Raw genomic sequence first — 22,041 nt, forward strand, 5'->3', positions numbered from 1 at the left:
AGTTCAACTCTATTAGAAGCAACCTTCCTACACACTGGAATCACTTGGGAGACCTGAAAAATACTGGTGTCTGGGCCTTATCCCAGACAAATTGAATCCAAATTTCAGGGATGGGCCCATGATGTTTTTCAGAAGCTCCCCAGCGAGGCTTTTGCAGAGCTAGGTTGACCATCACTAAGTAGCTCCCTGCTACTTCTAAACTCAACCTTAAGCCTCTCTTATCACTGTAGGTCCTCATTTAGTTATTTCCCATTAGTCCCTGTAGTTGAAATGGGAAACTGGGCAAGGCGAAGCCTGTTCAATATCAGCCAATGGCTACAAAAACACTCCATGTGTTTCTATCTTTCAAAGCATATTGAGAAGTTCTCCCAAGTTATGACAGCTCCCACTAATGCAGGAGTGCCTTGTGTCAGGCCATGCCCTGTCCTGTGCTTTAATCCTCACGATAACCTGGGATAATTTGTTAGTCCTGTTAGCCCCGAGATAATGGCTGAGAAAGGTTAAAAGCTTGTCCAAATGGGGCACCTGGGTGGCTCAGTCGGTTAGGTGTCTGGCTCTTGATTTTGGCTCACGTCATGATCTCAGGGTTGTGAGATCGAGTCCTGCACTGGGCTTGGCATGGAACCTGCTTAAGATTCTCCCTTAAGCCCCCAGCCCTTTTGGGGAAGAAAAAGGATGTCATGATGTCCAAATACTGTAATAGTATTTGGTAATTGCTGGTGAATTAAATGATTGGGTTTCTTATGCTGAAAAATTTCTTTCTACCTCATGGATCATTACCATGTGATGGTAATGTGATGATTAGTGAGGAACGTCAGGTAGCCATAGTTACTTCTAACTTCCCACAGAAGCTTCTCCTGGAACCTCTGTCTTCTCTAGTCTGAATGAACCACCCTCTGTTCTTGGCACGGCTATCCTGGGGCCGTCCTTCACTCTCCCCTTTGCCTTTCTGTTTTGGACACGCTATTTCTGTATCGGACATCTATTTCCTATATCGCATGTTTCCCTCCCTGCTTCACTTCCTCATTTGGTGGTGCACATCCTCCAGTAGCCTACTGAGCAAGGGTGTGGGGAAAGGAAATTCACTGAGAAACTTGCATATCTAAACATGCTGTTAATCTATCTTCCTGCTCAAATCATAGTCTCCATATAAAAATGTGGGATAGCAAGCATTTTCCCCTCAGGATTTCGAAGTCCTGGCTTCTAGTGTTGCTGCTGAGAACTCCCAAGCCTTCTCATACCTGGTCCTTGATGTATGACCTGTCTATTTTGGAAATCTGTCCCCACTCGTCCAAAATTTCATGATGCTATTTCTTGGGACTTTGCATCCATCCCACTGGGTGGCTGACAGGCCCTTCACATCCGGGAAATCATGCCCGTGAGCTGTGAAAAAGCTTCTAAAATTGCTTCATTGAAAGTCTCTTCTCTCTTTTGCTTTCTTTCTAAAACTGCTACTATTCAGGTATTAGGCCTTTATTTATTTATTTATTTATTTATTTATTTATTTATTTATTTTTAAATATTTTATTTATTTGAGAGACAGTGAGAGAACACAAGTGGGAAGGGCAGAGGCAGAGGGAGAGAGAATCCCAAGCAGACTCCATGCTGAGCGCAGAGCCTGACACGGGGCTTGATCTCATGACCCTGAAATCATGACCTGAGCGGAAACCAAGAGACGGATGCTTAACTGACTGTGCCACCCAGCTGCCCCTTCAGATATTAGGCCTTTTAAATGTTCTTTTATCTTTTGTTTTGCTTGCTATTTTCTGGGAGTTAATTTTCCCCAATCTTTCTATTGGGTTTTTCATCTCTTAGCAGAGTAAAGGGGAAATTCTTATTCTGGCCTCAGAAAGTTCCATCTTCATGGTCTGTCATCCAGATTTTAATCCTGCATCTTCCCTGTTTCTTCCATATTCTTCTATTTGGCGGGGTCTCTGTTTCTCTTGTTAGAGGCTTTCCTCAGTTGTCAGGTGGTGCTTAGTTACCTGCTGAGAATTCCCAGGAGGGGTGCAAATGCTTGGGTGCGTGGGTAGGAGAGGTGCACCTGCTCCGCACTGCACTTGACATCTTCAGGTCAGAGCCAGGTGTGGCTTCCCAGCAACATGACCTCCAGCCGGCTGCTGCCGTGGGGGAACCTGGGCAGTCGGACTTCTTTATCCCTCTTTCAGTCCATCTCGTTCTGGCATCTCTCTTGTCATCCCCGCTTCCAGAGGTACCTGGTACTGCCGATCCTGAACTGCCTGGGGATTCTGTCATGTAAATCTCCACGGTTCTTGTCTTAGGATGATGGCCAGCGTAGGATTCTGTTCTCTGGGGTCTGCTAAATCATTAACCATGTATCCATCTGCCTTCCAGCTTCCAAAAGCCTGTTGCCATGATTCCCTTTTCTTCCCCCCACCCATCCTTCTAGGTCTGTGCTTGAAAGCAAACAAAACACCACCAGCACTGTCTCCCATCTGCTCTCCCTGCCGCGCCTGTCCGGCCCCTGTAGCCTGCACGTGCTTGCTCAACTGTTTTCCACAGAGCGCAGCCCCAAACACTGACTGTCATGACTATCACCAATCTGTGAGCCTACGCACAAAGGTCCAAGTCCTGAGAACTTTCCAGCTTGCCCCTCAGCTTCACTCAATCCTTCCTATCCCTGGCGAGGTGGTGAAGAGAATGCCTCGCTCTTGGGCATGCTGTGCTTTTCCGCCTCCGTGGTCTCCCCTCCCGTGGAGGACATTCCAGTGTTCCTTGAAAGTTCTGAGACCACTTAGATGACAAAGCATTCCTTCCTCCTCTCAGTCTGAAATCATCACTGACTTGTATCAGGGAGACTTCTGCTCACCTCTTGTTCCCCCAATGTAAACAGATCGATTTATTGAATAAATAGAATAATTCCCTCCACCCCCAAATCTTAGCTGAGTGTGAAAGGCACATCTCTAGGCATCAGAATTGGAGGGCAGGAAGGTCCGAGGGTCTCAAAGCCAGGGCTGTTAGGTCAGGGTTGAGGGTGACAGTGGGAACTGAGGCCAGATAAAGACACAGGGAAGGTGCTTTTTTATTTTTTTAAAAGATTTTACTTATTTATTTGAGACAGAGATATTGAGAGAGAGCACAAGCGGGGGTGGGGGAGGGGCGGAAGAGGGAGAAACAGGGTCCCCCCTGAGCAGGGAGCCCAACACTGTGCTCGATCCCAGGATTCTGGGATCATGACCTGAGCCAAAGGCAGACGCTTAACCAACTGAGCCACCCAGGCACCCTAGGGAAGGCGCTTTTTAAAAAGTTATATTAAATTCCATGAAATTTCCACAAAGTGAATGCATCCTGTACCCAGCTCCTAGAACGTCTACGCCCAGACAGAAAGGCGGAGAAAGGGCCGGACCCCTGCTTGCATGAAGCGGGGCCTCAGAGGGCTGGCTCTTCTGTGATAAGAGACCTAGAAAATTGGCCAAGGAAGGCTAAGGAAGGCTGCCATCTGCCCAAGGCTCTGCGTACGGAATGAAAGCTTCCTGGAAAGAGTCAGCTCCCCTGATTCTTACACGCCTGCAAGGAACAGGCCTCCCAAGCCGAGAAATGAACACCACCCCCATCTAAGACTGGTGGGATCCCTGGATCCTTTCAGAGGCAAACCAGAAAGGCTCTTAGGATCCTTCCACGACCCAGGGAGCAGAGAACTCTTTGGAAAAAAACCACTCTTTGCCCAATATGAGCTTAAAAAAAACCACCACTCAGAGGAGAAAATGAACACATTTGGTCAGGCAGTGTCTTAATACTGGCTCAGGAGCTGCAGTTTCTTTTCCCTACTGCAAAGTGAACCTTTGAAATGTAAACATGGATCACTCTGTTAGAGGGAGATCACCCAGTAGGACGCAGTCTTTCATCACCTACAAAGTCCTGCATCAATTGGCCCAAATTTCTTGCCACTCACCCCACACACTCTGCTCAAGACATGTGTGTCTCCTTGCTGTTCCTCAAAGGCCTTGTTATGGATTGTGTCCCCTAAAAAGATATGCTGAAATCTTCACCTCTGCTACGTGCAAATGTGGCCTTATTTGGAGATAGGGTCTCTGCAGATGTAATTAAGATGTGGTCAATAGGGGTAGGCCCTTAGTCCAATATGACCAGTGTCCTTAGAAGAGGGGAAAGCTGTTACGAAAGGACAGACACATGGACAAAGATGGAGGCAGAGATCCAGTGATGCAGCTGCAAACCAAGGAACATCAAGGATTGCTGGTCACTCCTAGAAGCTGGGAAGAAACAGGGAAGGATTCTCCCCTACAGATTTCAGAGGGAGCATGGTCCTGTTGGCACCTTAATGTGGGAATTTAAGCCTTCTGAGCTATACATTTCTGTGGTTTTAAGCCACCTTGGTTGTGGTATTTTTGTTCCAGCAACCCTAGGAAACTAACAAGGCTCAAAGGTGTTCCTGCCTTGCTCATCCCTCTGTTTGCAGAGCCCTTCCACAGAGAACCTCCCTGACTCCCCACAGGTCCCTGCTCCATGCCACCTCTGCAGAGAGACCATGTCCAACGTGCACCCCTGAATAGCAACTTCTGCCCCTCTCCATTCCCTTGCCTCTTCTATTTTTCTTCATGGTCCCAGTCATGAAAACATTATATAGTATATCTTTCATTTATTGTATTCGTTGCCTTCAAAAATGTAAGTTCTGTGAAAGTAGAGACAGTCCAATTCATTGCTGCAAACCCAGTGCCTAGCACGTGACTGATGCAGGCAAGCTGTCCATGCATATTTGTTTAATAAATGAATGAGCTCCTTGAGAGTACAGTTTACCCTTTATGTGTTTATCCTTCCTGTTGCCTGATACAATGCTTTGCTTATCACGGACTCTCAGGAAATGTGTACAGATGGACAAATAAGCCCATCATCACTCGTGGGCTTGAGGCTCTGCGTGGTGAAAAGAGGAAGTCAAAATGCACACCACATTGGCCTGTATTGGGTGGCCTCTTTGCTGTAAAACAATTGTGGGGACCATCGATTCGATGTCTCTGAGTGATCGTTACAGCCCACCATTTGTCTGCCTCGTCCAGCCACTGTTTCTCTTGTACTGCAGATCGCCCCTTCTTGCCCTGTTGTTTTTCTGATTAAGGAGACAGAATTGAGTAATCTAACTTTAGTGTGTGTAGCTCAGAGGTGCCAATCATGACAAATAATGAATTAGGTGATCCCCCTGCCCTTCCCTGAAGCATTGAGCTGAAACCAACAAGTTCATTTTATTTAGGACCAAAGGCTGAACTCAGAGTGTTGTCTGTGATGGGAGAGTGCTTTCTTCACTAATTAAGTCACCCGGGCTCAGAAAACCCTCTCTGGTGTGGTGGGGGTGCGGCTTATCAGTTGGCCCAGAGACTGTGCCTTTGGCCTTCTGTTTGCTAAGGGAAGTGGTAGATACATTTGTTACAAATATGTAAGCCAGAAAAAAAATGCATTTATGTGTACATATGCACACACACACACACACACATATAAATCTCATATACTTTTATAAATTTCTTCAGCCTTTTAAAGACTTTTCTGGTTTTCTTAGTAAACCCACATTTAGAATTCACAATTTCTGGGGCACCTGGGTGGCGCAGTCAGTTAGGCATCCACCTCTTAGTTTTGGCTCAGGTCATGATCCCAGGGTCGTGATGTCAGGGGCATGAGATCAAGCCCTGCATCAGGCTCCATGCTCAGCTTAGAGTCTGCTCTCTCTCCCTCTCCCTCTGCTCCTCCTTCTTGTCTCTCTCAAATAAATAAATAAATCTTTAGAATTCACAATTTGTGGGTTAAGGGCTGTATTTTCTAATCAGTTTTGAAAAGGACCTGTATAAAACACATTTTATTTGCTTTCATAAAAACATAAAAATTTACTTGTTGGAAAGCTATTATATTTGATGTTTATAAGAAATGAGCCATAGATTAGAAATAATAATTTTCATGATACTCTCTGTTCTGGAAAAATAATGAAGTTCTGTTTCCATCTATGACCTTTGAATCTTTATTTATATTTTTATTTTTTGATCTATGAGTCTTAATATGTGCATGGGGGGGTTATACACGAGGGATTTTGAATGGATCTTTTTCAATTTAGTAAAAATGAAAATAAAAGATGTAAATAAAATGTATGAAACAGGGCACCTGGGTGGCTCAATCAGTTAAGCGTCTGCCTTTGGCTCAGGTCATGATCCCAGGGTCCTGGGATTGATCCCCACGTTGGGCTCCCTGCTCGGCAGGAGCTTGTTTCTCTCTCTCTCCTCCCTGCTCGTGCTCTCCTCTTGCTATCTCTGTCTCTCTCTCTCTCAAATAAATAAAATAAAATGTATGAAACGGTGCTAATTCACTTTTTTAAATGTTATTATGTTGATATATTTAATAAAGCACATGTTGCTTGTTCCTTTCTCCTTTCTGGTCAGATACCCATCCCAGCTGTTGATTATGCGAGATTTTGGCACCTTTGTGCATTGTCACTAATCATGGGCATTTCTCTAGGAGGGGCCAGAAGACCCCTGTTATCTCTACCTTGCAGAAGGGGCACAGCCCTGGGGATGGAAGAGTGACTTATCCAGAGCCTTCCAGAGTAGCTGAGAAGAGCCCATGCATTTCAAACATCTAAAACCCTCAGTCTTTCCTAGTTCTCTGGACCTGTCTACACTTTGTCCAGCACAGCAGTTCAAAATGTAGAGCTTTTATGTAGTAGCTTGCTTAAAAGAAATGGGTTTAAGCTTTAGGTAGAGAAGTACATTATAAAGATCACCTCTAAAGGGCAAAATAAATGAATATAATTTAATTATGAGAGTAGAGAGTTAGCAAAATATATAGGAAAGCAGTTTGGAACTTGGAGCAAGTTTTACTGTTCATTTCTCAGGGAACATCTCCTTTTTGGATCTGAAAGTCATGTAGGTAATATGAAAGACAATCCATTTAATGTGATATTTTACATTTGGCTTATAACCATAAGGAGGACCAACTTTAATAATAAACTAACTCAATCAGGAACATAAATTTTATGCTACAGATAGGTGATTTTCAACTCAATCTAGACTCCATCTTCTCAGAATATTCCATAAAGCTTGCCCCCTTACTTCCTTCAGGCCTTTGTCCAGATGTCAGAACTTCTCTACTTCTCTGACCCATCTATTTCATTTTTTAAAAAAAGATTTTATTTATTTATTTGTTAGGGAGAGAGAGCACAAGCAGGGGGAGTGGGAGGGGGAGAAGCAGGTTTCCTGCTGAGCAGGAAGCCCAACACAGGGCTTGATCCCAGGACTCTGGGATCATGACCTGAGCCCAAAGGCGCACTCAACCAACTGAGCCACCCAGGCGTCCCATCTATTTCAAATTGCGTTAGCCTCCCTTTTCCCCAACTCCCTCATGTTGCTTCCTTCTTCTTTCTAACGCTTATCATCACTCCAAATAACACACATTCTGATTCTTTTTTCTCTCCCTTAACCCCCACATAAGACATTTGTCTGCTCTGTTCACTGCTATTTTTCCAGGCACTCAGTAGGTGGTCAATACTTGTCCAACGAATGAATAATGCCTGAGACCTTTCTGTTCCAAGGTTGGTCTTGTACTCCAGGATGCACAATGAATAATGGGCAGCGTGGGCATGTGGAAGTGTGGGAATGCAGGAATGGCTAGAAATGAGGGAGGTGCCTGTCCCGTGTGCGGGATTGGGGCCTGATAGCTACCTTGCAACGGTGGGCAGATATACCCACAAACTTCACCATGCCATCCCTCCCAGAAGCGCATTTGCTGGACTGGCCTTCACTTTTCCTATGTTCCCCTTTTCTCCTGTTAGCCGTATAATGTTTGCTTTCTCTTCCGACCTGTCAAACTCGGCTATATATAGAGATGAATAATATGTCATTCATGAGTGTCTCATATAAAACAGTTCTTTTTCCTATTCTGAAAACCAAGCATAACAAAACTGGGTCGGCACAGTTGTGAGGTAACAAGGCAAGCGAACTGGAGAATTGAGGCAAAAGCATCCTCCCATCTCAGGAATAGAATTGGAAATGTCTGGAAAGTCTTTGCTGAGTTGAGGCTACGGTTCCTGACTTGGCCAGGTTGGCAAATGCAACCAGGGCATTCGTTCAGGGTGATCAGGGGCCGAGCCGGGCTCCAGTGCTGGGAACTGCCGCGTGGAGGGGCGCGGCCACTAGCGCGCACCCGGCCCCTTTTACCTCCAGGGACCGCAGGGCGGCGGGGCGGGCTCCCGTGAGGGGCGTGTCTTCCCTGGCCCCGCCCCCGAGGCTCCGGCCTGGCCGGCCGCGAATGAGCAGGCGCGCCGCGAGGGCTCAGGGGGCAGCGACGCGAGATAAGGCGGCCTAGGGTGGCAGTGCCAGCAGCTCGGCGCCTTGGGGACCGACACCCGATCGCGCCACCGCGGGAGGAGTCCGGGTCCCGGGCCGAGGCAACCCCGGGACTGCTTTCAGGCAGCACAAACATGGCTGCGGCCGTGCGAGCTGCGAGAGCCCTGCTCCGCGATCGGCGTAAGTGAGGCTGTCGCGGCCGCCACCGCCGCCGAGGTCCCTGCGACGCCCGGGGCAGGGGGCAGCGGGCAGCTAGCGCCGGGGTCCGCCGACCTGGGGGCTTCCGGGAGCGGCGCAGGAGGCTCCGCGCGACGGGGCGAGGGGCGCCGTGGAGGTGGGACAGGAAAGGGGTCGTCCCCTGGGAGGGCGAGAGGGGGTAAGTGGGTCATCTGGGGGCCCTGGGGCACTGCCAGGGGGGTGTCCTGGAGCACCACCGGTCAGCTGGGTGGCCATGAGCAGTGCCGGAATTTGCCAGCGCCTTAGTTCTTACCTGTAAAATCAGTAATGAGAGACACGGGGTTGTTGTGAGCATTACGGGAGAGAGCGTGAATTAAGGACCTGCCACTGAGGATGGTGACTAAGGCATCGTCGTCATCACCACGGACGTCTGTCCTGAGGTTCCCTCCCTGGTGATGGAGGTCGCAGTGTGCCCACTGCTGCTGAATGGTGACTGGACACAGACCTGACTTAGTTTTTCTAAACAGTCCCACAGTTCATCAGTCTGGTGCCTACTGAGAAGGAATGGAGAGAATCCACTTTGAATTTACATATCTTATTACAGGTGCCTTTGTGAGGAAAATAATGAGGACCCAGTTTATACTGAGGGTCAGGTCACTAAGGGTACTGGAGCAAAAGGCATTATTATTATTATTTTTTAAAGATTTTATTTATTTATTTGAGAGAGAGAGAGAATGAGAGAGAGCACGAGAGGGAAGAGGGTCAGAGGGAGAAGCAGACTCCCCGCTGAGCAGGGAGCCCGATGCGGGACTCGATCCCGGGACCCCAGGATCATGACCTGAGCCGAAGGCAGTCGCTTAACCAACTGAGCCACCCAGGCGCCCAAAAGGCATTATTTTTTAAGAAGAGGAAGCACAATGCCAGTAACGGGGCTGAAAGATGTATTGAATTAATGTTTTCTTTCTTTGGCTCTTTCTGTGGCAAAATCTGACAGGTTCTACATTTGAGGTCATAGAACAATTTGAGAAACTTTAAATGACTTGTTGTCCAGATTATAGGTGACTAAGTGGAAGGATTCAGAAACCTAACAAGAGTGGATTTGAAGTCAACTGAATTATGGACTCTGATATTATGATGTAGTTATAATACTTTAATCATCCTTTTGAAATGAAGGAATTAACATTATCTGGTTAGAAAAAATTGGGTAGTGTTTCTGAAAACAAATTCTGAAAGTAAAAGTGTAAAAACAAAGTTTTACACCATGTATCAATAAGAAGAAGCTCCCTGGTGTGGGCCACATACTGTGTATACTATATATATATTTAAATTACAAAGTTGGTAGATTAGGGGCGCCTGGGTGGCTCAGTTGGTTAAGCGACTGTCTTCGGCTCAGGTCATGATCCTGGAGTCCCGGGATCCAGTCCCACATTGGGCTCCCTGCTGAGCAGGGAGTCTGCTTCTTCCTCTGACCCTCCCCCCTCTCATGCTCTCTCTCTCTCTCTCAAATAAATAAATAAAATCTTTAAAAAAAAAAGTTGGTAGATTAATGAATTACTGTTTTTTGTTTTTGCCTTTTCTTTCCAAATTTTCAACACTAAGCATCCATGTCTTTCATAATTAGAAAAAATTTTCTGGAATAATAAAAAGAGTATCAGTGTTTAAATCAAGGACACTAGAACATTTTGGTGCCATACCAGAAAATAATTCTTTTTTTGAAAGCCTCCCCTCCCCAAGTGTTTATTAATAGTCACCATATAGTACATTATTTCTGTTAATTTTTAAAATGTACCTTTTTTTTTTTAAAAGATTTTATTTATTTATTTGACAGAGAGAGACAGCGAGAGAGGGAACACAGCAGGGGGAGTGGGAGAGGGAGAAGCAGGCTTCCCGCTGAGCAGGGAGCCTGACGCGGGGCTTGATCCCCAAGACCCTGGGATCATGACCTGAGCTGAAGGCAGATGCCCAACTGACTGAGCCACCCAGGAGCCCCTAAAATGTACCTATTTTTATAAGTACCTTTTGAAATAAACCTCATCTCTATGTGATAGAAAAGGCTCCGTATATATTTAAGTACTGTGTGCCTTTATACCCTCCTCTGCCCCACCCCTAAGCATCCAAAATATAATAATCTGGTTTTGGAGAACCAGTTGATACCCATGAACTTAAGTCACAGATAAACTTTTGAATGCTTCACCTTTTGGGTTTGTCCAGGAGTTAGGAAGTTTTGCTTTCTTTATATTCTGCATTCTTTTTCTTTCTTTCTTTTTTTTTTTTTAAAGATTTTATTTATTTATTTGAGAGAGAGAATGAGAGAGAGAGAGAGCACATGAGAGGAGGGAGGGTCAGAGGGAGATGCAGACTCCCTGCTGAGCAGGGAGCCTGATGCGGGACTTGATCCTGAAACTCCAGGATCATGACCTGAGCCGAAGGCAGTCGCTTAACCAACTGAGCCACCCAGGCGCCCCTATATTCTGCATTTTCTTACTTGTATAGCCTTTATGGTTTGTAGGCCTTCTGCGGTTCATGTCAAAAGTAGGGTTAGAATACCTGGTCTTAGTTCATAAGTGGGCAAGTCCCTGCTATTGAGTATTCCTCTTGCTTAACCACATGCATTGTGCCTGGCACTGTTCTTGGGGCTGGACATAGATTTAAAAATTTTTTCCTAATCTTCACAGCGGCCCTGCAGGGTTGGCCTTATCACCATTTTACAGATGAGTAAAGTGAGGCTTGGAGTAGTTCTTTGAGTTGTCCAAGTACTGCCACACAGCCTGTTCGGCACTATCTGGGATTTCCACCAGATCTCTCTGGCTCTGGAACACATACACTCTATGCCACACAGTGCTGTCTGTGCCTTTGGATTTCTCTTAAACTGTGAGCTGTGTATATTCAGGAATCTCAGTTGGTCCTTTGTTTGAATAATTAAACAACTTTAACTACAAGATACAAATCGTTTCGTCAGAGTCTACTCTTTGTTTCTCTGGAACCTTCAGATCATTAGGGGAGAGGGGTGTCATAGAGAAGTTCTTGAGAGGTGGGTCCTGAGTACAGAGGACCCGTTATTAGCAGCATTGCCCTGAGAATTTGTTCAACCACAGAGGATTGTGTAAGTGTAGGGCATGGCAATAGATCAGCAGCTTGAAAAGCTACCAGTTCCCAAATTGTCCTAGGAAGTACTAATGTACTAGTTGATGACTCTAGTCTCACCCTGAGTCCCTTCTGCCACCTCCTTTTTAAGACTCACAGGGGGAAATCTTATTACCAGCAGTCAAATCATGTAATGCCCAAATTCTATTCTGATACACCATGGAACCCAGTATAATCTCATTCATATAAGGAATTGCAGACATGGTGGCATGATTGAGAACCTGGTTAAATCTCATGCAGTTCAGAATTGAACTTGTCTAAAATAAGATATGAGTTGGCTTGAGACTTCATTTGAGCAGAATTGAACTTCTTTATGTCAATCTTTTGCACTTCCACTTTGAGTTAATAAGGACTGTTTAGCACAAGCTCACATAATTGGCTCTGTTGGGAATGTGCACAATATGGATAGTTGGAAATCCAAGGGTCCTGGAGATACCATTCTCCTATATCTTATAGACAGGGTAGGTGAAAAAAAATCAGAGCAGGTGTAGTCCCTGTGCTCTAGACACTTACAAATGAAGAGGGAGAGGTCACGTGTACAGTGTGGGGCACAGCAGTAACCACAGTCCCACATTGCCATCTTGAGGATCTGCTGTATAGCTTCAGTTTAATTTCACTGTATGTCGTTTAAGGATGAATATTCTTCACACTACAAATACGTAGGGCCCATGGACTCCTCAGTTCAGGTGGCTTCTCCAGGCCCACACCTAACTCTTGTGGGGGCCAGGACAAGCGTGCAGATGGAGACCCACATATCATGTGTGGGATAGCAAGCTAACAAGCTGTGAAATATGTTCTCTTCTCCACTCCTGGCGACTAGACCTTCATCACGCCCTGGAAGGGTGCACTGTTGAACTCTTCAGAGTGCCTACAGAAATGTCATGGCCTTGGGAGAGCTGCCTCTCCCCTGTAGGCTTCCCTGCTTCTCTTTGCACCACCGACTCTGCCCTGCATGGTGAAGAGTCTTGTGCATGCACCCGAGTGGACACTCTAGTCTGCATGTTCAAGCTCTATTCTTGCCCCTGCAAATAGCTTCCCTTCAGGTCAAGAAATGCTTGTGCTGACGGCACCGTCAGGCCTCAGGAGGCTAGATCTAGGAAGGAGGCCTGTGCAGACCCTGGCAGTGGGTGTGGGGCTCCGGGGACAGGGATTTCTGGGGTTCTGGGTCCTGGGAGCCTGGTCAGGAATGTGAAGCCATGGACTCTGGGGTCCATGAATCCTTGGCTCTGCTGACTGCGTACCCCGTGGGGGGAGCTGCAGCAGGAGGAGGGCCAGAAAGGGCCCTCTAAAGTAGAGCCCTTCCCCTTGTCAGGGTCCAAGGGCAGTGCTAGGGTTCTCAGCACTGGTGCTTTTTTTTTTTTTTAAGATTTTTTTATTTATTTGTCAGGGAGCACAAGCAGGGAGAACAGCAGGCAGAGGGAGAAGCAGGCTCCCCGCTGAGCAGGGAGCCCAACGCGGGGCTGGATCCCAGGACCCTGGGACCATGACCTGAGCTGAAGGCAGACAGACGCTTAACGAACTGAGCCACCCAGGCATCCCTAGCACTGGTGCTTTAAGGGAGAAGGCTTATAGGCAGATGAGGTCTGTGCAATTGGCAGTGGAAAACTGGCTCGACTGCCACTCCCTAAATCAATGGCTCTTAGCCTGTTGGGCAAGTTTCTCGCCCTTCATATGAGCAGCACGCTGCTGCCAGTAACTTCCAGAAATGGGCAGTGGTTTTCATGAAGGATCGTGTCAGAATCTGCCGAGGCAGAGTGAGGAGGTGTGTTTCTAAAAAGGCTCCTTGCAGGTCCAGATACGCTATCCTAGGGGGTGCCCCCTGCACCCCCCGCCCCCCGTCAGAGGGATTGTAAGTGCCTTTACCCATGTGCAGAGAAATGCTGGGAAAATTAACTGTGCTACAGCATCTCTTTAAATTTTAAATCTGGGACTGATGCTCTGAGGACTTCTTCCAAAGTAATTACTTCCCCGCTAGATTTCATGCTGCTACTTTAATTTTGCCACAGTGGTGCATGGCGGCTCGAGGACCTGCCAACCATGGAGGGGCCAGTCGATTGGAGCCACGGCAGCCGCTGCCACAGAAACAGCCCAACATGGCAGAAGCCCAAAACCGCAAGTTCAGCCGGGGAAGAGGTATGACTCTAATTTTAGGTACTAATAAGAATTTATTTTTGTGGATGCCAACACCAGTGAGTGGCTACAAGCAGCCTTAGGAGGAAAGCTGTAGGGGAATGCTGGTATGTAAGGAGTGGGTGATATTTTCTTGGCTTTCTTTCAGTAGCTGGAAAACTGCAGGTCTCTCTCTCTCTCTCTCTCTCTCTCTCTCTCTCTCTCTGTCTCTCTCTCACACACACACACACACACACACACACACACACACCCTAAGGTTTTAAAAGTTTTTTGAAATTTTTTACAGATTAAAAAAATTTTTTTTTAAAGATTTTATTTATTTATTTGACACACAGAGAGAGACAGCAAGAGAGGGAACACAAGCAGGGGGAGTGGGAGAGGGAGAAGCAGGCTTCCCGTGGAGCAGGGAGCCCAACGGGCTTGATCCCAGGACCCTTGGATCATGACTTGAGCCGAAGGCAGATGCTTAACGACTGAGCCATCCTGAAGTTTTTTATTAAAATTTTTTTTTCCAGCTTTATTGGGGTATGATTGACAAAGAAAATCCCACCAGGCTTTTGTTAAAGGACACATAGCTCATACAGTCTGCAAATCATGTAGGAATTTAGTCCTGGAATATGTCATGTAACACAAATTATATGTATTGCTGGAAATGTATTTACAGACCTAACATAATTAACCTATAAAATGTAGGTCCTGTACAGGATAAAGAATAACTAATCTGTCCAGAATTTGTGTGGTAAACTCTGCCCATTGTTTTTCACTGTTAACACAGTGAACATAATTAGAACTGACATAATATGATTTGCGATTTATTAAAGGAATAAAGTATCTGTTCCATACTTCACCCCTGCTGTTTGCTGGTGGGAGTCAGCAGGCATGGCGGGCATGGCGTTGTTGTCGGGTGTCCTCTTCCATAGCAGAAGCCACAGCTGTTCTTAAGTCTTCCTTGGTATAGACACAGCACAAGACTCTAAAAGGCTTTTATTTAGATGAGTACACAGAAATAGCACACTTCAATACTAGCAGGGTTAAAGAAGGGAAGTCGCTGTGAACTGTTAACTCCTTGACCTTTCTTCTAGACATGATGTTCCATGAAAGCAATACAGCTATGAAAATGAATAGTCTTATTTTGTGTTTGTTTTTTTTCATTGTGTGATCCTGGGTATGTTGATTGAACACTGAGTAAACTGAGGGGGGGATAGAGCCTTAGGCAAAGTGTTGAAACCTTTTCAAGGGAGAAGTTTTAAATTTATGCTATTTATACTTTTACATTCAAACAAAGGGAACTTGACATTCAGAGCTTGGTGTCAGATGGGCTGTGTCTGGAGGGGAGGAGAGACAGAGTGACCCTTGCTAAAGCTTTGCACTTGACATTCTCGCAAAGAGGGTGTCAGACTAGGACAGCTAATGCGCCATTCATCATGCACAACACAGTTTTGAATTAAGTGCATGTGTATTTAGGTATTTTCAAATCGTGTGCATCTCTTTCATGTGTAAGATCATCATGGTTTACAAAACATGGGTTTGCAGGGCAGAGTAACATCCAATTTAAAGCCACTCTTGTTCTGAGCTCAGGTGTTATAGATGAAAAACAGTTCTAAATCTCGTTTGCACATTGATACCCTCTGTGGCTTAGGTAAGTCTCTTAGCTTGGGGTTTCTTAACCAGTAATTTGTTAACTGGCAGCAATCCATGGAAAAATGCGCTTAATTTATTGTGAGTCACAGATTTTGAGGGTGAGAGACAGGATCTCAGAACACTGGTGGTCTAAGTAGAAAGATTAAGGGAGTATTATAGTTTCACAATATAATGAATCTGGAATTTTCAGGTATCAAGAAAAGAAAACTAAATACCAGCTTGTTAATTCACTGACAGGATTTTTGGTCAGAGGAGGTGGAAAAGTTGTAGGACAATGACTGTCTTCCAAAATAATTGCTTGGTTTAGTAAAAAGGAGAGTAAACCCCCTTCCTCTAACACAGTGGTTCTCAGTAGAGGGAGGGGGGAGCCCTCCCCTCCCACTCCCCAGATATAGTTGGCGATGTCTGGGGACGTTTTTGGTTGTCACAACTCAGGTGGGGTGTGTGCTGTTGCCATCTAGCAAGTAGAGGCCGGGATGCTACTGAAACCCTGCATCGTACAACATGGCCCTCCACAGCAAAGGATCATCCAGCCCAAAATGCCTGTAGTGCCAAGGAAGAGAAACGTTGGCCTAAGACGATGTGAAAAGTGAACCTAGTTCATCCTTATGATGGGCTCTAAATGGGAAGATCCCTGACTTCCCTGGAATGCAACATACCCGTTACCCCAGGAATTGGTTCTTATTTTGAAAATTTAGGCTGAGAACTGATTTCTGCCTCATTCCCCTGTAGTGTGTTTGCTCAAAAAAGTTTCCACCTGTATACAGTTGACACACTCTGCTACCTCACATTATCACCAAATGTTAGTGTTTGTTTAAAAATTGCAATTAAACTGTCCTCGTGATCTCACTGGTTTTAGAACACATTAGGAACAGTCTTCCAAACAAGAGCCATCTCGGCAGGATCGGCTCAGTCACTGCAGCAGTTTGAGGTGGTCTTGATATAGGAGGGTTAGAAAGTGGGACCACTCCGCATTTGTAATAATGGTGTTTTACATAAACCTCAGTCTGGTCATTCTCAGCTGCTTTATCAAGAGTGAATGGAGACTACATTCAGCCGTAAGAAGGAAAGAATACTGATTCATGCTATCACATGGATGAACCTTGAAAATTGTATGCTAAGGGAAAGAAACCAGACACAAAGGGCCACACATTATGTGATTCTGTTTCTACGAATAGGCGGATCCATAGATCCAGAAAGCAGATCAGTGGTTGCCAAGAGTGAGCAGGAGGGAGAATGAGGAATGGCTCTAGTGGGGGGGAATATTCTCTCAGGGTAATGAAAATGTTTAGGAATTAGATAGTTGTAATGGTCGCATATATTAAAAACCACTGAATTGTAGTTTGAGGTGGCAGATTTTATGATGTATAAATTATATCTAAATTTTTACAAATGCAAAAAAAAAAGTGTAGGAATGGAAGAAACACTCCTTGTCCTTTAGTGTCCCCACTTGCAGGCTCTTTCACTGGTGTCACAGGGCTACTGTTCACAGGAACACACGGGCCTCCAGTTCTCCAGGCTCTCATCTCTGGCTCTGACCTCAGAGTTCCAAGTCTCCAGTCTTGGGCTGCTGGCGGCCACCCAAAGCATGCGAGGGGCACTTGGTCCCGCTCTGGCTCCATCTTGCGCCCTGCAGGGGTGTGGGAATGGGGAGCTCATCTTGGCCTGGCTCACATTAATCTGTGCAGGCTCCGGAGCTTCTCCAGATTTTAGAGGTTTAGAGTTTGCATAGTCCTTTGGTTTAGTTAACTTCCCCCAAACTGCTTGATTTTCTTTTTTTGCTTCTTCTGGCTCATTCAGTGCTGGACCTATTTGAATAAGTTAGAGCAATTTCTTGCAGGAATCCCCTAAGCAGTGGCTCTAGATGGAGGATGGAGAGGTGAGTGCAACATGAGACATGTACTTTATCGTAGCGGGAGACACTGAAGAAGGAGTAAAGGCAGGCTCTGGAAAAGGCAGCAGAGTAGCAAGAAATAATTCATCAGTAGTAATTTAATGTAATCATTAAAGAGAAGGGACCAGGTAAAGAATTAGAGAGGGGCTGGTATTATACTGTGGAGGTTTAAACTTCTGGGAAGCCCATGGCTTCTCGGTGTATAAGATAATTTCTGTGTTCCAGATCATGCTCAATGACTAAGTACGCTATCTATTTAATTCTCAAAACAGCCTTTTGAGGTAGTTGGCAGACTCTCTATCTTTATGGATGAAGAAACTGAAGTTTGGAGAGACCAAGTCATTTGTGTGTTCATAAGGCATTCACATGAACAGTTTTTCCAGCCTCAGGACAATTGTAGATTTATCCCTTGGCTCTCAGTCCCTAAGGAATGGGATCTTTGTTCAGGACTGACGGTTTAGTGGAGAAATGTTTCAAGCCCAGAGAAGACCAGCGTCATGGATGGAGCTCGGAGACCGAGGTCAGAGTCAGAGCTGGGGCTGTGTGGAACCGGAGGCCTGGTGTGTCCCCAGATGGGTAGCCATGGGATGCCCGTGCACAGCTCTGTAGGTCTGTACCTTTGCTTTGAACAGATTGGATGGGAGTTTGCTAGCTGAACCAAGACTGTACCCTAGAGGAGAAAAATAAAAAGTTACAAATCAATCATTGCATTTTGTTTTCTGTAGGAAGCCAAAAACTGGAATTTTAATGCTAAACATGGGAGGCCCTGAAACCCTGGGAGATGTTCACGACTTCCTTCTGAGGCTCTTCTTGGACCGAGACCTCATGACGCTTCCTATTCAAAAGTAAGACACGTCCAAGCACCTGTGCTTCTTCCTAACTTGTGCAGTGCCTCTTGCCTTACACGCACCTCAGTTCTTTAGTTTCAAAAAATAAATGGTTTTAATGCATATCTGGTAGTGGCTAGAGCAGCATTATTATTTCCTTAGGTATAAGAAGGATTTGTTATTGCAAGAATTGCAGGAGAGAGAGAAAGCAAGTTGGGGAGGGGATCCCCCTTGAGCCCTTTCCTCCCCAGAGCTCTGGAAATTGCAGTTGCCTCGACACAACTGATGTCCCTTTAAGGATGTTACAGATAGGGGCGCCTGGGTGGCTCAGTCCTTAAGTGTCTGCCTTCAGCTCAGGTCATGATCCCAGGGTCCTGGGATCAAGCCCCGCATTGGGCTCCCTGCTCCGCTGGGGGCGTGCTTTTTCCCTCTCCCACTCCCCCTGCTTGTGTTCCCTCTCTCTTTGTGTCTCTCTCTGTCAAATAAATAAAATCTTTAAAAAAAAAAAAAAAAGGATGTTCCAGATACATTTGTACTTGGGACTCACTGGCTGATTCATACTCAGGGAAGCAGTGATTAGTATTCATTCATACTGTGAATATGGATGGTGACTGCCTCTTTCCTTTCATCCCTCCCTCCCTCCCTCCTTCTCTTCTCTTTTAAAATGGGTGTTTGTAATGAAAAATTTATACATGCATATGATAAAAAATGCAAATAGCAGAAAAATGTTCACCGTAAAAAGCAAGTGTCCCTTTCCCTTTCCTTGGGACTCCAGCCTTCCAGTTACCCACCTGGGAGGTTACAGATGTAACCAGAAATAGAGAAATCTGTGATTGTACAGATGTCTTTCTGGTTACATTTAGAAGTAGTTCGTGCATATGCAAGCATATACATAACTTTATTTATAGATATATAGGTATATGTGGGCATATATATCCTCCCTGTTCTTTTCAACACAAATGTGAATGTACTTATGTACATTATTTAACACTTTGTTATTTTCTTTTTTTGAAACTTAACAATGTATCTTGGAGATTGTTCCATAACAGATTATATAGATCTGGTTTTTTGTTTTTTGTATTTTTTTTCCCCACGACTATATAGAATTGCATTGTCTGGTCATACCTCAATTTATTTAACCTGTGGCTCATGGTGGACATTTACATTGTTTACGTATTACAGTGAACGAATGACCCTGTGGTTTGCGTACATCTTTGCTCACATACGCAAATGTATCTGTGATTAATACGCATTTTCTTAAAGTAAGAGGAATATATGCTTCCTAATGTCTTCTATATCCCACTTCCTACTAGGTGTAGCATCAGGAAGTGTTAAGATAGTGGCTGGCATGCATCTAGGGTCCATGCCTGAGTGTTTGGTGTCCTGAATCTTCAGGCTGTGTTGCTAGAATAACACGTGGGGCAGAGGTGGCTACTCCTCAGAGAGTGTTTAGTTTTCTCTCTCTACTTGAGGCCAAAAGAGCTGGCTGTTTGTCACTCAAAGCTTCTGTTTTTAAAGGCTTGATCTTCTTAGGCTCTTCTTACAATTTTGCTTATCTTTTCTATCGAGTAGTTTCTGAGGTTGCTAAGGTGGAATAAAATCCACTTACCTACCTGTTAAATGATTTAGTAAGCTGGCACCAATCATCGCCAAACGCCGAACCCCCAAAATTCAGGAGCAGTACCGCAGGATTGGAGGTGGGTCTCCCATCAAGATGTGGACCTCCAAGCAAGGAGAAGGCATGGTGAAGCTGCTGGATGAGTTGTCCCCGCACACAGGTACAGCGCTTCTTAATCAGTATCTCACTGGGCTTGTTCTTGCAAATTGGATATGAAGTCCCAAACATTAGTGGATGGCAGATGCGGTTCTCTGTATCTGCAGTCCTTGATCTGTGGGGGTTTCTGTATGATGCATGGTCCCTTAACTCCGTTCTTAAGGCATTATCCTTTGTCCTTGGCTGTGTAGCCTGTTATTCCTTATGTTACAGAGGAAAGAGCTAAAGATTTGGAACATTGGTTCAAAAGGAAGTTTGAGGTGTGTGTTAAATTGAGCTAGATTATAAGGAAGAGGCCACATACTGTGAATAAAAGATGCATATCTCATTGCTGCCGGGAAGAAGTCTTTGAGAAATGGATCAGGGCTGCTGTTAGTGCCTTTCTTTCTGTGCAGACAGCTAATTAGATGAACAGAGCAGAATTGGCTAGCTCTTGTGGCAACCGTAAGACTGTAAGCAACTTTCAGCAACCATCCTCGGCTCTCAGCAATACCGGCTAGTGTGAGGCGCTAGCGGATTGCATGTGTCTGGTAACTGTCCTCTGAGAACCTCTAATGCAGAAGGATAATGTGCAGAATGAAGCACTAACTGCATGAATGAATTGTAAGTGCCATATTTAGCTGCATGCAAGACACATTCAAGATTGCAGGACACACCATTGTTCATACACACACACACACACACACACACACACACAGGAAACTCTGCCGGTTAATTTTAAGATGGCATCTCTTGCAGATGTGGACCAATATGAGAAATGTTAAACCAAGAAATGTGCATGTAAGGCACATGAAATACATTAATTAACAGGTACATTTTGGGGCTCCAGAATGAGGACAGGAGTGTGACACAGCGGGGAGCCTCAAGGACAGCCACCCCTCCAGGCGGGACCAAAAGCATTTTACTCTGAGAAAACACCATTGAGTGTCACCTCAGGCTGCTCTTGGAAGCCACTGTTTCCCGTCACATACAGGGACAGAGGCTCTAGCTCAGCTCAGCTCACTTGGAAAATTGTTCAGTCATGCTTCTGAACATCGGGTGTCCTTCCTGCCTTCGCTGGTGGCTCAAGGGCATTTCTTATACAGTTCAGCCACTCGTACGCAATGTATCTTGAAAACATTAGGTGAGGGAAACTTGGCTGTGCCCTACTCACACCTGCCTGATAGAGAACAAGCCCTCTAGTCATTAACAGTTTATTACGATAAAAGGTCTAGTGTGAATCAGATCTGCAGGTGCCCTGCTGTCTTCAGTGGAAAAAAAGAAGTGGCAAGATGCCATTTTTGTCTGTTGATGTGGTAGGATCCATCCAGTATCCCAGCAGAGCTGTTAGCCTTGAGAAAGGAGTGCAGATGGAGGGCATCCTTCCCACCTCCCCTCTCTCTGGTGAGGCTGCTGGGTTGTCCGGATCAGACGGACCAGCCATGGCCTCGGCCTCCCGGGTTGGCTTGGAAAGAGTCCCGTGGAATGAACTAGATTTAAATCACTATCAAACATCTGATTATTTTAATATGTGGCCATCTAATACAAAGGAAGTTACATCATCGAGATTCTAGGATTATTCCCTGCTTTGGTAGGGACCAACGAATAGTAATATCCACTTCATATTTTCATAGTCAGAATTGTAAGTGATTTTTTAAAAAAAATCAGTTTATTAAGCATTACATCTTATAGAGGCATATGAAAAAGTAAAGTCTATTATTCTTCATTATAATTTGGGGATAAGTTTAGGGTATCCATGAAGTATCATCAGCTCAGTGGCTTGCCTGTCCAGTCACTAAGTCACTACTAATGTGATGGGAAATCATCTTTCCTCCTTTCTCACTCCATTCACTTGCCCATTTGGTCACTCACGTAGCTGCTCTTTCACGCATTAATTCCCACTTCCATCCATTCTTCCATCCAGCCAACCACCAGGTATTTGTAAGCACTGACCACACTCAGGTACAGTATAGTGATGAGGGATAAAGTAGTGACTAAGTCACACCCTTACCTTCATGGAGCTGAGTTACCTGGTCATTTTCATTGAGGCAGGGAGTAAATTGTCTTAAGGGCTACTTTTTTTTTTTTTAAGATTTTATTTATTTGACAGAGAGAGATCACAAGTAGGCAGAGCTGCAGGCAGAGGGAGAGGGAGAAGCAGGCTCCCCATTGAGCAGG

General features: G+C 45.3%; 1 protein-coding gene across 3 annotated transcripts in view; it reads left to right on the forward strand.

Moving 5' to 3' along the window:
* The first annotated feature begins 8,232 nt into the window (after positions 1-8,232).
* The window catches only part of FECH (ferrochelatase), a 33,897-nt gene continuing 20,088 nt past the window's right edge, over positions 8,233-22,041 (forward strand). For 2 of the 3 annotated variants that reach the window (XM_025886595.2, XM_025886599.2), the window contains exons 1-4: positions 8,233-8,477; positions 13,625-13,751; positions 18,009-18,128; positions 19,740-19,888. In XM_025886595.2, coding sequence (XP_025742380.1) covers positions 8,432-8,477; positions 13,625-13,751; positions 18,009-18,128; positions 19,740-19,888 — 442 coding nt within the window. In that variant the 5' untranslated portion in view covers positions 8,233-8,431. The remainder of the gene's footprint in view (positions 8,478-13,624; positions 13,752-18,008; positions 18,129-19,739; positions 19,889-22,041) is intronic. The other variant, XM_073898125.1, reaches the window with a different exon arrangement.

Source organism: Callorhinus ursinus, unplaced genomic scaffold, assembly GCF_003265705.2.
Source record: "Callorhinus ursinus isolate GAN/ISIS: 27379988/994484 unplaced genomic scaffold, GSC_fseal_2.0 scaffold11, whole genome shotgun sequence".
NCBI classification, from domain to species: domain Eukaryota; kingdom Metazoa; phylum Chordata; class Mammalia; order Carnivora; family Otariidae; genus Callorhinus; species Callorhinus ursinus.